The sequence below is a fragment of the Amphiura filiformis genome, chromosome 14 (assembly GCF_039555335.1).
Source record: "Amphiura filiformis chromosome 14, Afil_fr2py, whole genome shotgun sequence".
Taxonomy (NCBI): Eukaryota; Metazoa; Echinodermata; class Ophiuroidea; order Amphilepidida; family Amphiuridae; genus Amphiura; species Amphiura filiformis.
This window is the reverse complement of record NC_092641.1, coordinates 15,247,751-15,265,613: the sequence shown is the minus strand read 5'-3', so window position 1 is coordinate 15,265,613 and position 17,863 is coordinate 15,247,751. Positions and strand designations below refer to the sequence as shown.

Genomic DNA, 17,863 nt, shown 5'->3' with positions numbered 1-17,863 from the left:
TACCATTTTAAAGACATCAATCCATGCCAATGTTATGTTGTTTCAGGTTGAGCGCTACAGTGCATACATCGATGGCTACCATGTCAGATTCTGGCCCGGTAGGAACAACGAGGAGTTCTCCGTTGAGTCAGTGAGCACTGATGGCAGGACGGATGCAGTACTTCATTCTTTGGCACCATGGACAGAATACACCGTAGCGGTACAACCATTCAAAGATAGATTTACTGGGAAATTTAGTGAGGAGGTTCATGTGAGGACATTGGAAGATGGTGAGTGTGCTGGTGTTTTTCTATTGGAGTTTAAAAAAAGAGCTCCATTTAATAGATATTTCAAGACATTCAACAGGTCCTTTATATGACCTAGACAAAAATTGTTGTGTTGGACCCAAATGAAAACAAATCAAGTGATTTTGGCTGTCAGAACACTTTTTGTAGATAATAATGGTACATTGTATAATACCTACTTAAGTTTTACTAAAAAACAAATGAAATTACTTCAATATTAATTCCTTATTTCATGTTTTCACTTTTTGGAATTATAATTATGAATGAAGTGTTTTGGGAGTTCAAAACACCAGTGGATCAGAAGGTGAAAAAAATGACATAATCAAAGATGTGGGTTACTGTTTCAATTCTAAACTGCAGATACTTTCTGAGAATCAAATGATTCCCACAAGACTCCTTTACAAGATATGACAATTAACAAATATTTTGTTTCTTTTTCATTCCCAGTACCTAAAGCAGCTCCAATCAAAGTAGAAGCCAAGAGCCATAACTCTACCTCCATCCACATCAGTTGGTTACCAGCACCACCAGGTACCATCCCAGGTATCCTCCTTGGTTACCATGTCTATTGCCTTGGTAACACATCATCCCAACATCAGAACAGGTCTACTGATAACACCAGTCTGGATCTGACTGTTGATGGGCTACAACCAGGGCGCATGTATAGGGTACAGGTAGCTGCGTATACACAGGTGGGGACAGGACCACCTAATAAAGTACTCTATGTGGTACTACCAGAAGGTAAGCTGTGGGGTATTTCTTCTTCTCATATAAAAATGGAACATAATTTTTCATAGACTGATGCCCTCAGTCATCTCCGGGAGTCATCTATGTTCTGGGTTGATGACTCAGATATGGTGCTCACTTTCTCTAAACTGGATGTTCTGAATCTGTGCAGTTGTGTCCAAGCTAATCTTTTGACCATGTTTATTTTTTGATACATATTTTTAGAACCTTCATCTTGTAATACTGTCATGCTGGTCCTCGACACAAGTCAACAGCAAATATTTTTCCTAAGTCTGGTACTTTTTTGAAAGTTTGATTTTGACACTAACAAATTGCAGATTTCAATTGAAATAGCCCATTATAAATGCATTAAAACAACTAGTATTTAATTTGATGTCAATTTGCAACTAAAAGAGAATTTTTGTTTCTGTTTTTCTTTCATCAGCAGATGAGGTTGGCATGATATCATCTCCGTATTCTGCTTTTCTCTTGAACAAGAAGTATATTATCATCATGAGCATTGGTATAATCATGCTTGTGATCTTCATCACTTGCATTGTATTTGTATATAAAAGATACAATAAACCTAAACAGGCTTCACCTACTAATAAAGGTAAGATAATAATGATGAACAGAAGGAAGAAGATGAGTAGGAACATGATAATATGGATGAAGTGGAGGAACAGGAGAATGAGGATGAAGAACAGGAGGACCAAGATGATGAGGTTGATGTGATGATATTGACATGATGATGGAAATGGTAGTGATTATGACATATTGTCATAATCACTACCAGCAGATGATGATATTAATAGTGATGATGATAGTTATGTAGAATTTGATACTTTTACTAGATATGATAATGATAAATTTTGATGAATGGATGATGAAAAGAACAATGACAATTTGAATATTATAATGGTATATTTATAGTTATGATTATGATAATACAGATGAAAACAAGTGAGTAATGTTATTACTAACTCTAATTGTAATGATGATACATCAAAGTTTGCAAGTCACACAGGTCCTCTTGATAGTAAGCCTGAAATTGAAGTAACATCTCTCTTATTCTTATTGCAGCTACAATTAGCAGAGACAATGCAGCTGTTCAAAACATGTAAGTTGACTTATTTTCTCTTATGAGTTGAAATGACTAATACTAACCAAAAGGGGGACAAAGAAGAGGTTTGGCCTCTTCTGACATGCTTGAAAGATTTGTGAATGTGACCCAATGTTACTTTTAAAGTGTCATTCAAAGTGAACCAGAATGACGCTTTTAACCCCACTGGCTTCTTACAAGTATTTTGATTGGCTACTAAGAGAGCTATATCATGTATTGAGCCAATCAAAGAGCCGGGTCAAAGAGATGGTAAGAATAGTCAGTAGGCAGAAGTGGTTTATGCTAAAAAGTGCTAAGAGATCTAAAAGCTGTATTTTGATTGGTTACTCAGAGGATTATATCATGTAATGAACCAATAGGGGGCACTGTATATGAATGGCCATGGGGTTGAAGTGTCAGTTAAAGTGAACCAGAATGACACTTTTAATTGCTATCGTTGACCATACTAAATTGAATCAAATTGTTGCATTAACAGAATTAATACTACTTACTCAAAGTTAATGATAAAATAACACCATGTTAAAATAATTCACAACATAACTTTGTTAAATGTAACCTTTATTTTCTATTCCTGCATCAATAGGCCCTGTCTCGGAGGCCAATTAAACACAAACCAAAGCAGTAATCATCAAGTTTGGACGGATCAAACATGGCCGCCACCTCACAACTGTCAAGACAACAAGTGCACTCACTATGGTAACAACCGGGGTTGTATGACAACGGCGTCATGCTGTAATGGCAAGGGTTCATTGACCGATACGCTGGATAAAAACCAGTTCCTCTACCCTAGTTGGGCCGCTACGGGTGCACCGCACATGTGGCAGCAGTACTCCACATATGGTGCGCTTTGCTCTTATTAATCACTCCTTACACACTAATTTGCACTTACTGGGTAATGAAATCATGTCTGAATATACAACATAAATTGTTCTAATCAAGATAACAAACAATGAATTTGATACCAATGAATATACACTCTTAAATTAATCTACAGATTTGATCAAAATCATATCCAATTTGAATGAAAGTCGGTCAAATTTGAATGAAATTTGGTCAAATTTGAATGAAATTTGTCAAATTTGACTGGAATTTGATAAAATTAGACACAATTTTGGTTTAAATTTGACTGGAAAATCATGTGAGATATTATTTTACTAAATACCAAGTTCATGTTGAGAGTGTACAATAAACTAGTAATATCAAAAACAGATTATTTATCCCATTTGGACATGATTTCGTTACCCATAATACATCTTATGCTTATCATACAAAAAAGTCACTATGGGTTGTTTTAAATTCAGATTGAATTGATGTGGAGAATCAGATGTGATGTTTCACTAGTGTACGAGTCTGCTTTTCTCACACTGGGAATTGTGCTTTATTTTTGCCATTAACTGTTAATTATTACTGCTTAATTTACTTAGAAATTATGTCTTTTTATTTTGAAGAACTCTAATGATAAGCATTTGATGTTTTTGCATGCTTTTACCATGTGCATTGCTTATTTGGGCTATTCAGGTTGAAACCCATACACCCTGCCATGGAAGATACAACCTTAATCTCCCACACAGATGGTGTGAATTTCATGACTTCCATGGGGTGTATGGATTTCAACTGAAATAGCCCTTATAAATGTTCACTCTACTAATACTCTCTTTATTGCAGCTTTTATGTTTTTTGATTTATTATATGCAACAATTTAAGTTCTTGATCAAATATGATTTTTTACTAATGCAAAGTACACTGATAAAAAATATACATTTCTTGCAATCAACAGTACGTCAGTTTGATTGATTGTAATTGGAATGAAGTTATGAACATTTGAAATGATTTGATAAGAATGTGATTTTATTTAACTCTTCTAATTTAGCATGCTCCAAATGGCAGTTTGTAATTACTGAGAGATATTGATAATACCATCCATTATTATTTTTGAGTATTTTATGCATACAATTAACAAACTTAATTCAAGCATGCCAGCAAAACACTAACATACCCATTTTCATTTTGCACAAAGACACATAGGCCTAAGACTAATGCAAAAATTTGCCAAGCTAGGATTAATAAGATTTACCATATGCAATTTGATATTACTGCTCTGCGTTCTAGCCATGCGCTTCAATGGAAAAAGTTCAAGTTTTGAGATATTTTCTCAAAATATCAAGAGCTATTATAAGAACCACCGAATCAATACTAGGCTTGTTTGTACTCATTTTAATGCATTTTTCATGCTGATTCCAAATATGGTCATGAAAATTTACATTTCTGAAATTTTGAAATTTTGAATTTTTGAAAAAAATTGTCGTCTGCAGTCGACACTAACGTGGAGAGAATTAAAACTTACACACTTAAATAATTAGGTCATATGTGCACATTGTTTAATGAGCACTTTTCATAGCTATGGAGTGGGCAGTATCGATGTGCACATAGGCGGGACAACATCTCAGGTCTACCCACAAAGGCTTATGTGATTTACCCAAAAAGTCAATTCAAAGTTTATTTTGAGTGGCACCAACACAATAAATCATGATTTGGGTTAGGATTAGGGTTTGGATTAAGATGAGATTAGGGTTAAATTTGAGATTGGCATGGTGTAAAGTTGCACCATATTTAGGTGTGCAATGATCAAAGCCTGATAAGAATACATTGCAACAATCAACACAAAAAGAAAATTAATTTTGATGCTTCATTTTTGTTAAAAGGGATATAATTCCAAATGTCACCATTATATTGTTTCACTGTTTTTAATTTTCTAACACTTGCACAAAAATGTTATCCATGTTAACTGCTTACAACTAACTGCCTGCACAATGCACAAAATGCTTATTATATTAGCACATGCTTTCATGGCCAAATAGCCCACCAAAATGTCCATCAGGGTGCAGAATTCTGAAGGGTTAACATAACCAAAGTGTTAGTAAGGTGCAGATACATACATATTTAATTCTGTCATGGCATGCTTTCATAATTTCATGCATAACATGTTATAGTCATTAGAAAAGCAAAAACATAAAAAAGTCATGCATAATAGAATGCAATTTTTGGTCAATTTATGCTTTGTTTTAGATATATAAAAAAAGGTCAGTAGTACCGTCATCCATATTATTTCATGTACTAATTCAACCCTCATTCAAATCTAACAGAAGCAGTTGGAACTGGTTTTTCTCGGTCCAGTATGGGATCAAATATGGTTAATTTATCTTGCAATTAAAATAAATAATTTCATGTAGTAAATTAAGTTGTTCCTTGATATGCTCAATACCCAATTTATAAATTTGAAATCAAATAATTATGAAAAATATCATTATGCTAAAATTAAGTACCTCTTTTTACGTAGCTCTAATGTAAGACAGTGTGATTTTGATCATACTAATGTTGATGTGTCATTATATGTTGATGCACTACTGACGGTGTTTCACAAGTAGTGGTAGAAAGATTTTTATTGGTAGTTTTACTAGTTGATCATTATTTGTGTGTAAATGAACAGCACATGATAATTGTAATATACATGTCAAGACAAACTACACAATATCTCATGTTTATAAACATCATGATATGCAGCATAACTTATGATAAGACTCTTATTAAGAGTGAACGAAACAAGCTTACAAGCTTTCATAAAATATTTTATTTAAGCTTTCATCCCAGTAAGAAAAATCAAATCAGTAGACAGAGTTTACTTCTTAAACCTAGTCAAATTGATTCTAACCTGGTTTTGCATTTGTATTATTCTTAAAGCTTACATGCCAGTGAGAAGAATCAGTAGACAGAGTTTACTTCTTAAACCTAGTCAAATTGATTCTAACCTGGTTTTGCATTTGTATTATTCTTAAAGCTTACATGCCAGTGAGAAGAATCAGTAGACAGAGTTTACTTCTTAAACCTAGTCAAATTGATTCTAACCTGGTTTTGCATTTGTATTATTCTTAAAGCTTACATGCCAGTGAGAAGAATCAATAACCAGAGTTTACTTCTTAAACCTAGTTAAATTGATTCTAACCTGGTTTTGTATTATTTGTATTATTCTTGTAAACCCACAGCTGATCCTGAGGCAACTAAACACCCCTACCCACCAAATCTTCAGTCACAGGAAAGCAAAGAAACACAGGATACACAAAGCAGCAGATTCTGTGGCTCCAACCCTACTCTGTCAACTTTCCATGGCTCTATATCAAGACAAGGGTAGGTACACACCTCATTAGTCATTATGACACAGTGGGCTATTCTGTTTAAATTCCACACTCCCCCTGTGGAAGATTTGGGAAACATCTTCCACAGAGGGAGAATGAATTTCATTACAGAATGAACACATTAGCAGCTCCATTTGAAACTCACTCTCACTCTGTGGAAGATTCAGGTTGAATCTTTCTCAATGGGTGCATGAAATTCAAATGGAGCTGCTCCTTCCATTTGAAATTCATACTCCCCCTGTGGAAGATATTTCCAAAATCTTCCACAGGGGTAGTGTGGATTTTAAATGGAATAGCACAATGTATAACATATCAGAATGGTATTAAATATCTGTTTCTGCACTATTTTGCAAAAAGACCTTTCGCACTGGCTTATTGCTGGTCCTGATTATCCCGTAAAAGAACTATGTCAAGCCCATGTCACACGATGCTACACAGCTTGTTCGGCAAATGAGGTGTGATGATGACATGATTCAATCAGTTAGCCAATCAGAACTCCACTTTATGTTTATACTGTAAAAGTACCAAATCAGGCAGTGAGAAGGGTCCTTGTAAAATACTGTAGAAGTGGAAGAGGGGCTTAGGGGTAAAAACTAGGCCTATTTTACAGATTTACTAAGGGATGGTTGCACCTCTCCCCATCCCCTGCCCCAACCCATTAGCACCATAATAATATCAGTGTATCTTTCTCTCTCACTCTTCCCTAATTCCCTTATTTCCTTTCCTTTTGTCTCTACCTCTCCCATCTTCCCCTTTTCCGCTTTCCATGGCTATATCCAGACAAGGGTAAGTACACACTTCAATAGTCAATTTGTTGTTGTTCATGACAAATGTATTGTTTAAAAAAATATTAAATGGCTTTTAATAAGCTCAAGTAATTGTTCTCTTTCTTCCTTTATACCATACCATTTCCATTATCTTTTCAATTTGACTACCTTTCTCTTCGCTCCTCCTTTCTCTCTATTTTTCCTCTACTTGGAATACTCTGATATAAAATGCTTACTCTATAATACTCTACTCTTATTCTCCTTTACTACTCTACTCTGCTCTACCCCAGTCTTACTCTATTCTTATTTAATTACTCGACTCGATTCTACTCTGCTTTATCTAGTCTACTCCATCTTTGTCAGACTATAAATTTTAACAATTTGTAATAATATTAATATATTCGTTTTCTTTTTGTCACTACAGGAAAGTTATCCTTACCAAGCCCTCACCATGCAGTACACCCGAATACGCCATTGTTGAAAATGATGAATACATGAGCCAACATACCAACTCTCTACCTCATAACAAATGTCCCAACCACCCTGAGGGCGCTGTCATCACAGTAATGCCACAAGACCCAGTACCATATGCATCAGCGACGCTATTCCTGGCACCAAATATGCGCGAATACATGGCACATAGGAATAAATGTCAAGAAAACAGCGCAGATAGTAGATGTTCAAGTCGACTTAACAGTAGCCGTGTTGATTCCGGGATGTATGGAGATATTGAAAATATGGCATATAGCGGAAGCGGTGGGTCGTTGCCTGGACACAAGCCACCAGGCATGATGGGTAAGTGCATGGCTTTCTTTATAATTGCAGTCAAGGAACTGAACACAAGACCTCTTGGTGGTAAAAAAATACTGTAAATGTAAACATTTTCTCAAGAATAATTTTTTGCACTTTTAATGCCAATTATGAGAATTAGCCATTCTCAGCTTCCTTCCTTAGACCTTTCACAAAGGAATATATTTATGTGATCTTATTTGTGTGGTAGTGGCATGGAATGGGAAAAGCACAAACAAAGGTATCTGGTTTCCATGTGAAGCAAAATACAGATTTTCAGCTTCAGTTTTGGGTTTTTTAAGGATGCCTTCCAACGGGTTGTTTATCAGTGTTTAATATATATCTTAAATGATTTAGCTAAAAGTTTTATAATGCCAATAGGGATGCTTTCCACAGTTAAAGGAAATTTATTACTTGATGTAATGATCTCACTTGTAAAGATTAGCCGAAAGAGTTAAACTTTCTCTTAATTGGAATCTGTCAAGGAGACTACCTTCCACTGGATAACATTTTCAAAATAAATCAAATAAAAATAAGTTGATGCTTATTATTTCTTATTGTATTTTTCAGATCCTCCCCTGTCATGTCTATCTGAGTATGCTACTGTAGGACACAGTGACTCTGGCAACAGCACAGGTACAGGTATAACCCAAAACCCCTCTTTGTTTTATACATTAGAATAGTGGAAAGTCATGTCTTCCCATGATGCATTGCTGAATTGTACCAAATCACACATGGAACTTTGCTATACATTGTTAAATATAATGGTTATTGCTCATGGAATATCAAAAAAGTAAATGATACATATTACAACAATTATTGCAAACAGCAATTGTCGTAACGTTTCAAAATGACATATTATGCTGTGATTTATAGGTAGATTGCAACAATGCATGGTGGTAAGGCAAGATACTCTGCTGTTTATATTAGTATGTAGTGAAAATATGAGAGTGTCATAGATTGGTGGGAGTTACTAGTAGTCCCTGTCTCTGCACAGTATGTGCCACCCTAATGAGAGAGTGTATGTAGTGGCAGCAACGTACAGGTAAACCCAAGTTTTACCCCTCTTTGTTTTATACATTAGTATGTAGTAAAAAAATAGAGAAGTAAAATGAAAGAATGGAAGCAGGAAGAAAAAAAGAAACACTCACTCATTTTCTTCACTTGATTTAATTCCAGATGAAAGAGGAAGCCGGAGGAGATTTAAAATTCATGGAGGATTATCAAACAATCATCCTGTACGCAATTGGAAGGAGCTACTTCCCCCACCCCCAGAGCAGCCCCCTACTGATATAGACTCACCTCCTTCGTCACCGGACTATCCTTGCCCAGCGATCACATACTCTGCACACGGAACTCCAAACTGCTGTCAGTCTTCCAACACATGCCCCAGCGGCAGTTGTCATGACATGCACTGTCAAGATGTGGTGGCGCTGTCCATGCCACGAGACAAGGCGCCGTTACCGCCACTGCGACAGCACCATTCAATGTCTCCCGAGTTCACGGGGGAGACGGCAGGACTATTGCCAGCCAATGGGCAGCATCCTAATAGTAATAGTATACATGGCTCCAAAGGAGCCATACAAGAACATGTTATGCCAAATAATTTATCTTCTCACCAAAAAGAACTGCATATGGAGCAGACAGTTCCGTTGCTAAGTAACCTACCCGATAGAACGGGCGGTGATACGTTAGCAACGAGACAGGTATTTGAGGATCCCAGACATGAGCAACTGGGTAAAGAACTCTTGGAATTTAATGATGAAATGTCGCAGAGTGAGATGTGTACGGATAATGAGGAGGAAGGAGGGGAGGATAGGACAGATGCATGCACACATTTGTCAAATGGACATGATACACAAAATGGTAAGTCTCTATGTTAATAATATCTGGATTTAACTAGAAAATTAATACTGGTTATATTTTACAGGTGTTAGTAGCTAGTACAGTAGCATGATGTATGATGTAATGAGATAAAATGCATATTGAAGGGATGTCGGTAAATTTAATTTTGAGATAATAATGAAAGCCATTAGGTTATCAGCTTGCTATAACCTGGAAATTGGTTAACAATACTAATTTGAAAATTGAAACCCATATCTTGAAAGAAGCTCTTTCTGGCTTGTTGATGAGGATTTTATGTGGTTATATTCCAAATATGACCAAAATGTGCTGCATTGACAAAATTCAGATACTATGAGGATCAAAGTGTGTTTAATTTTGGCTTGTACAAAAACTCTTTCCTTTTTAGGCATAAACATTTGGGAGGTCAGAAAGATTATCTGTTCTGTGTCATGCAGTGTCATAGCCAAGGGGGTTGAGGGAAAGCCGTACCCCTGTGTGAAGTCTTACGCCCCTCTTGCCCCACCCACCTATGGGATCCCGACTGCCCTGATATTTAAGATTTTAGGCCTTTTTGTACTATTTAAAGATCCCTTGTCCCCCTTCCACCCACGAAATGTTAAGTTGCAGTCTGCTCTGGTGTGGCATGTTGCTTGGAGAATTTATATCTATTCCCATAACTGTTCCCTGTATTTTATTTCTGTGCTACAAATACCAGATCAGGAATGAATCATGCTTAGTTATTGATCAGTAAGTTGTAAATTGCGAAGTGCTATTCCAGTTAAAATCCACACTACCCCTGTGGAAGATTTTGGAAATATCTCTCACAAGGGGAGTATACATTTCAAATGGAATTAACACATTAGGCAGCTCAATTTGAATTTCATACACCCTGTGAGAAAGATTCAATCTGAATCTTCCACAGAGGGAGGGTGAGTTTCAAATGGAGCTGCCTAATGTGTTAATTCCATTTGAAATGCATACTCTCCCTGTAAAAGATATTTCCAAAATCTTCCACAGGGGTAGTGTGGATTTTAAATGAAATAGGCCATTGTGGTTGTTTGAGAGGTGTTTTAACATACACTACCAGTTTGTTTGTATACTTGTGCATATATAATATATATATATTTGTATATTTGTTAATTAACATTGTATAATTGTATTGTATTTGTTGTTTTTTGTTTTGTAGGTATTGCCAATGGTCATAGACCACCTCCATATCTCCCTGATGTAAATACAAATAAAGGAGAGGTAGATACAGATAATGAAACAGCTAGCATATGTACAGGTATGAGCAATCAATAAATCAATCAATCAATCACCCAATCAATCAATCAACCAATAAGTAGTGACCAACAACAAAATTGATCAATGTACAGTGATGGATCCAGGTTTTAAATAATGATGACAACTACAGGGCTGAGGAGTTATTAGGACACCAAGATTTTCCAAATTGGGCTGATTTTGCATGATTTTGACAAAAATATGGAGAGGGAGCTTGTACCCCCTAAAAACACTGGATATGGTACTGATGTAGTTACTATAAAAATAATCTCTATTGCACAGGCAAATAATAAACACGTTGGAAATTCGCAAGCTCTCTATTGCTGCAGTTGTATTTGAAAAGTCCTGTAAATTAACTAATTACTCCTATTGAATTCAGCCCTTATATCCTTTTTAAGTTTCAAAGTTCTTTATATTATATATTTGATGTCCCTTTGTTTCAATTGTAACCATGTAAACTAACAAAGTTGCTTAATTAACATTGTACCCTTGTCTCTCGTTTGTTAACATACCCAGATTCCATGCTAGCAACGTGGGACTCTGTAAATGGTAGCACCAATAGTAGCGCCCGTAATAGCTGTGCTAGTCTCAGTTCAGAAGGCTCGTTTTTTACTAACGCAGATTTTGCAAGCGCAGTCGCAGCAGCTGCCGAGCATGCTGGGATGCAAGTAACGGCAGGATCACAAGCTGCAAATCAAAGACCAGGTTGGTAATAAACTGGGAATTTTTAACCAATGTTGGATTATCTATGAGAAAATTAATTGTTGGGTAAAATTGGTTGTGTTATTTTCAATGGAATGCTCTTTTACCTGACAGTTAATTCTTTGTATGCTGGTCATAGGCTTCATAAGAAGTATCAAATTTTGAGATATTTTCTCAAAATATCAAGAGCTATCTAAAGAATTACTGAACCAATACTAGGCTTGTTTGTACTCATTTTAATGCATTTTTCATGCTGATTCCAAATATGGTCATGAACCAATACTAGGCTTGTTTGTACTCATTTTAATGCATTTGTCATGCTGATTCCAAATATGGTCATGAAACAATACTAGGCTTGTTTGTACTCATTTTAATGCATTTTTCATGCTGATTCCAAATATGGTCATGAAAATGCTCAATGCCAGGAACTTGTCATCTGCAGTTGACACCTGCATGGAGAGGATTAAGTTGGTCATGGTTGGATTAGTATTGGATTATCCAGTTGGAGTCAAAACAAGATCAAATTAAGATCAGAAAATCTGATTCTATGATTTTTGTAAAATGAACAGATGATTGTACTCCCAATTTGTTGGTATTTGAGGATACAGAGTCAATGACTACAATGAAAATGTGTTAGCATATGCTGTGATAAACTTTTCTTTCAATTCATTGGTAAATGTGGGCACAGTAGCCTTTTATTTCTTTTGGAAATTCCATCCATTACATGGAAGTCACAGTGGCTTAAGAATTAGATTCCCTGGACCGGTTCCTACGCCTATGGAAGAGTCTCTAGAAATGTAATTTTTAACAAATATTTCACCACCTAACCCTAAAACTGGTATGTTAACTTTTTAATTTTGTATTTCACCCTTGTTTCCTATGGTCAATGGTTTATTCAGAATGAATTTTGCTTGTACTTAACAAGTAGATTACACTAAAGTCCTTTGATATATTGTCAGTTTTATTATGTCTTTGTCATTTAATATTAATTTGTTGGTAATTGTTTTGGTACTTTTTATTGTTGGGATCTTCAAAAATAAGTTAATATTAAATGTTGTGCAATATTGAATTACATGTTTTTTCCTTTGTTAGTACTGTTGATATCAGATATGTTACACATAAAAATGTTAATCATGTGACTTATGTTAACCAATCAGACCACAAATGTATAAAATTCGTAAAATGAATCAACTGTTAAGCCAAACATTTTTAATTTGTCTGTTTTTGTTGTTCAATTACAGCCAAGCATCCCAAGCCAACAACCGGATCACCGCAGGTCAAAGGTCGTTCCATAGTAATTCTGACCCTACCGCGCCGCTAAGCACCAACAAACAACCACCGCCACCTGTAGCAAAGAAACCATCGGAAAAAGGTATAACGGTCACGGTCAATGGATTAAATAGTTTAATGGATTACGGGTTGTTATAACAAAACGTCAGCCAAATTTTATAGTTAATCAAAAAGAAATTAGATGTGTAAAACACAAAACAAATTATATCTTGCAATTATGTAAATATGGGGTCAAAGGATGTTCCTATAGTAATTTTGGTGTAAGTTTTTTTGCAAGAACAAAAGTTAGACATGCAAAATTATGGGGCTGTACAATAATACTCTTGAGAAATATGAAGTAAAATCAAATACATGAATGTATTGAAATGTGAACTTTGTGAAGCACACTAGGGCTATTCCAGTTGAAATCCATACACCCCTATGGAAGACATGACCTTAATCTTCAACACAGGAGTGTGAATTTCAAATGGGGTTACCTGAATGGGTGACTCCATTTGAAATCTACACCTCATGTATGGAAGACTAAGGTCATGTCTTCCACAGGGGGTGTAAGGATTTCAACTGTAATAGCCCTTTGTAAACCAGAAATGCAATCATAATGTGCACATCAAAAATGCAACGAAAATCTTATGTTTATTTCACATCTCAAATAGAACAGAGTATACACTATGGACCACAATGGTCTCATCCCAATGGCATAGTCCAATAACCTCAATTAAACAATCATAATGTAAGGTTTGACCTCAAGTTACAGAGTATGAGATTTTGTTCTCAAATTTTCAAAGGTCATTCAATGAATGTGCAAATGTATTGGGGTTAAAGAACTGTGCCCCTTATAGATGAGCATGTTGTGGATCCTAGTGATATATGTGATGTGGTCTGATTCAGTCAGGCCAAAGACAGCAATTGGGAAAGTGAGAAAATCAAAAAGAAAATCAGGCATATTATAAAAGCTTGTTGCAACCAAGAAAGCTTTGTAAGGATCTCAACAATGGCATATTTTGTTACGGATCACAATGGTGATGATATCAGCGTTTTCAAAGAAAGGCATTTCTCCTTTGGCCTGGTTTTATTGGATCATGTCACATATTTGCATGTTGTTAAAGAGGAAGCCCCACCAGAGCAGTTCTTCTTGAGTGAATCAAACCTGCCTGGTTATAGTCATTCTCAATTAATCAGTGACAAAAAAGGTTATCTCTGAATTGACGGATATAATATGTATCTATTAATGACAAAAGGTTCTATTTGATGAAATTTTTGCATCAATTAGCACCTGTCAAATTCAGTTTAAACATCCTTGTCACTGATTAATTTGATACCCAGGCAGGTATGGTGCACCCCAGAAGAACTGCTCTGATGGAGCTTCCTCTTTAAAATAAATTTGTCTCCATATTTGTATGTTAGAGTTTGTTATTGCTTCATATTCATTGTCATCATGCTGTGTTATGTGTCATTGTCACTTTCCGTCATCATATGTGTCAAAACATACCATCCAAAAGGGTGATTGTTTTAGACCCAGTCGCTTTCTTAAAAACCGAGTTCTTGATCGATACACTCGTTTGCTATATGTCATATCCATTTCTTTGCCAAGCACTTCCAAATAGCAAACATCAAATGTTTGCTAAATTGCACCATACACATCCTATTCATCCTCAGCACACAAAAAGCTTTTCCAAATAGCAAACTTCTAGTATTTGCTATTTTTGCACAGCAGTATCCCATTTCTTCCTATAGCACTGTGAAATGTTTCAAATAGCACACTTTATGTATTTGCTATATTGCATTGCAAATACCCATTTCTTCCCATGCACTGTGAACATCTTAAATAGCGCACATTAAGTATTTGCTATTTTGTAGCATAAATCTTCATCTTGCTTAGCACTATTTTCCAGCTTTTTCCAAATAGCTTACAGCAAGTGTTCATTCATTTATCCCCAAAAATATCAATGCACTTGAGGATTTCAAAATTGAACACAAATATTTGCTGTTTTGAATTATGCTCTATTTCTGTGAACTAAAGCACTGTGAACACCTCTGCTATTTGTAATTGCTACAATGCCAATATCAGTTGTCAAATTTGTTTGCTGCCAATCACTGGCCTCTTTTGCACAATTATTTGGCAAATTGTTCAGTCGTGCTTAAATACCTGCTGAATCTTTTGTTTGAGTCGAGCCCAAATTAAATCATTGTCTTTGTATCTTTGCTGTCTATTTTACTGTAGGTGGTGACACAACAGTAAATGGTAGCAACAGCCCTGTACTACAAAGAGTTAAAGCATTTGCTCATAATGGTTACCATAGTAATGGAAATGATCACCATAGCAACGGGTCGTCAAGACACTCCTCCCCATCTAACACCGCCTCCAGACGGGGGTCCCTTAAACATCACCACGGCAAAGAAAACGGTGGTGTCAATCCATCAGATAAACTCTTACTGCGAGAAACCAATGATCTCGGTCTAACAGTTACCGCTAATCCTATGGCGTTTGCTGTCGAGAAAAATGAAGCACTACACGTTTGAAAAAATATTTTGTAATTTATTTATTTATTTTAAAGAAAGAATTGTGTAAAAAATTGATAATATATGATTATTATGTGTTACCATGCTTGCAGCTCTTTAAAAATGAAATCATTGAAAAAATAAGTAGTCTTTAATTAACAAAAGATGTGTTTTGTACTTAGAGTCCTCTTTATATGGTAAAATGCCTCCATATTTGGTAGTAGAATATTGTGTGATCCACACACTTTCATATGTAAACCCCAAAGAGTTTTTTTTATTCAAATATGTTTATATCATATGGATGTTGAACAAAAAATATGAAAGTGACTGAAGGGCCCAGCATTTATATTTTTGATTTGATTTGTTCGGGCTTGACAACCCTGGATAATGTATTCAAAGACATGTGTGATAAGTGCATGATTATCATATGATGATTAGTGTGTTAACATGTGTTGATCATATATTTGTCATGTTGTCATCATGTGATGATCAGGCTGTTAAAATGTAATGATCACATTGTCATGTGATGATCAGGTTGTTAACATGTGATTGTCATGTTGTCATCATGTACTAGCCACATTCTCATCAAACAATGATCAGGCTGTTTATACATGTCTTAATCATATGGTTATGTTGCCATGTGATGATCAGCTTGTTCACATGTGGTGATCACATGGTCGTCATGTTGCCATCATGTAATTATCATGTTATCATCATATAATTGTCATGGCATCATCATTTGAGTGTCAATCAAAATATAAAATAATCACAATTGTTTTGCTTTCATTAATTCATAATTATGTGTGTGATTAACCCTGATAGTTTGATTTTGTTTTGACTTAATAAATTGACAAGGATTCAAGTATGAGAAATCAATAAGCATTGCATCAGTAGACAGTGTCCAATATCTGGTAGGACATTTCAAAAGCAACTGGCCAGTGTGGCATATGTTCAGCACAAAAGTGAAACTAAATTGTCGCAAACATTCAATAATGTTGCAAGTGTTTTTGTATTTCATGGCACTTACATTCTGCCTCCTAAGTAATAAGGTAATATCTGATTCCAATACTAGCAGATATTATATTTTACTTTGTGAGCAGACGATCAAAAACTCAAAATGCGGTATTTGCTATGTTAAACCCCATGGGCAGTTAACCACAGTACCGGTCTCTAATAACTATTTCGATTGGTTACAAAAAGGCATATATCACGTATTGAGCCAATCAGAGATATGGTAAGAATAGCCAGTAGGGCTGAAGGGATTTAAGCTTAAAAGTGTTAAGAGATCTAAAAGCTCTATTTTGATTGGTTACTCAGATGATTACATCATATTATTATAAATAACCAATCATAGGCACTGTAAGAATGGCTGGTTATTGTTCTTGCATTCACACAATAATATGGAATATGATATAACATGTATTGGATTGTACCAGAATTGATTATGTGCCAAATTGATTTTTCCCTTAAGACTGTTAAGATTATTATTTTGAGGCTCTCGTTAATTGTTCTCAGAGTTTTTAGGTAATGTAAATTTGTAGAAACTCTGCTTTGAATCGAGGGCTTAGCTCAATAGCTGCTAGGTGTTATATTGTTGGATTTGGCAGGTTGAGCACTTGGTAAAAACTTCAGTATAACAAAGGGCAGCTATTGCATATGGGTCCTGTCTCAAAAAGTAAGTACAAACCCTCTACTATAAGAAATGTGTTTCACAGTACTAGCTGTTGTTATAAACAGGAGGTAGTTCATGAAGCATGTCATAAATCTTTTGGGGCAGATAATTGGACTTACAATTGAAAACCATACACCATCTACAGAAAAAATGACTTTAATCTTCCACACATGAAGTTCAAATGGGGTAACCTGAATGGATAACTCCATTTTAAATTCTCACTCCCTGTGTGGGAGATTTAAGGTCACATCTTCCATAGGGCTGTATGGATTTCAAATGAAATAGTTCACTAATAGTACTGCCCTACTTGAAGGCTCCATGATTAAGCTTACCATAAGCTTATACCTTCTGTAATAAAAATTGCACAAAAATGTGTTTCAAACAAGTGTGCAGGAGTAAGAACTTTAACTCCAAATAATAAGAAAGAATAAATATATAAAAACAGCATTTTTATAATGTTATCCCACCTATTTCTATCATGTGTATACAATAGCAATTTAATGAATTTATGTCCTTAGATTGTGGTTTACAATTTCAAGAAGGCCATGTTCAAAAGAAATGTAGTTTTGCAGAATTGCGGTATATTTACGCTATTTTCCACAAACGTGAACCATGTTTGTGGCACACCCCTGTATTGTCATTACTTCTCATACGAGGGTACAGACAAAAGTAAACTATTTATAATGACCTTTTTG

The 17,863-nt window shown here is 35.4% G+C and overlaps 1 protein-coding gene across 1 annotated transcript in view; it reads left to right on the top strand.

Annotated features, from left to right (window-relative positions):
* The window catches only part of LOC140169229 (roundabout homolog 2-like), a 118,317-nt gene extending 101,490 nt beyond the window's left edge, over positions 1–16,827 (top strand). Inside the window, exons 17-29 of the mRNA XM_072192485.1 lie at positions 47–269; positions 732–1,025; positions 1,456–1,623; positions 2,094–2,130; positions 2,717–2,973; positions 6,174–6,315; positions 7,515–7,885; positions 8,450–8,521; positions 9,059–9,745; positions 10,911–11,009; positions 11,522–11,714; positions 12,949–13,079; positions 15,219–16,827. Of these exons, the coding sequence (XP_072048586.1) occupies positions 47–269; positions 732–1,025; positions 1,456–1,623; positions 2,094–2,130; positions 2,717–2,973; positions 6,174–6,315; positions 7,515–7,885; positions 8,450–8,521; positions 9,059–9,745; positions 10,911–11,009; positions 11,522–11,714; positions 12,949–13,079; positions 15,219–15,517 (2,973 nt within the window). The 3' untranslated portion in view covers positions 15,518–16,827. The remainder of the gene's footprint in view (positions 1–46; positions 270–731; positions 1,026–1,455; positions 1,624–2,093; positions 2,131–2,716; positions 2,974–6,173; positions 6,316–7,514; positions 7,886–8,449; positions 8,522–9,058; positions 9,746–10,910; positions 11,010–11,521; positions 11,715–12,948; positions 13,080–15,218) is intronic.
* Positions 16,828–17,863: the final 1,036 nt, after the last annotated feature.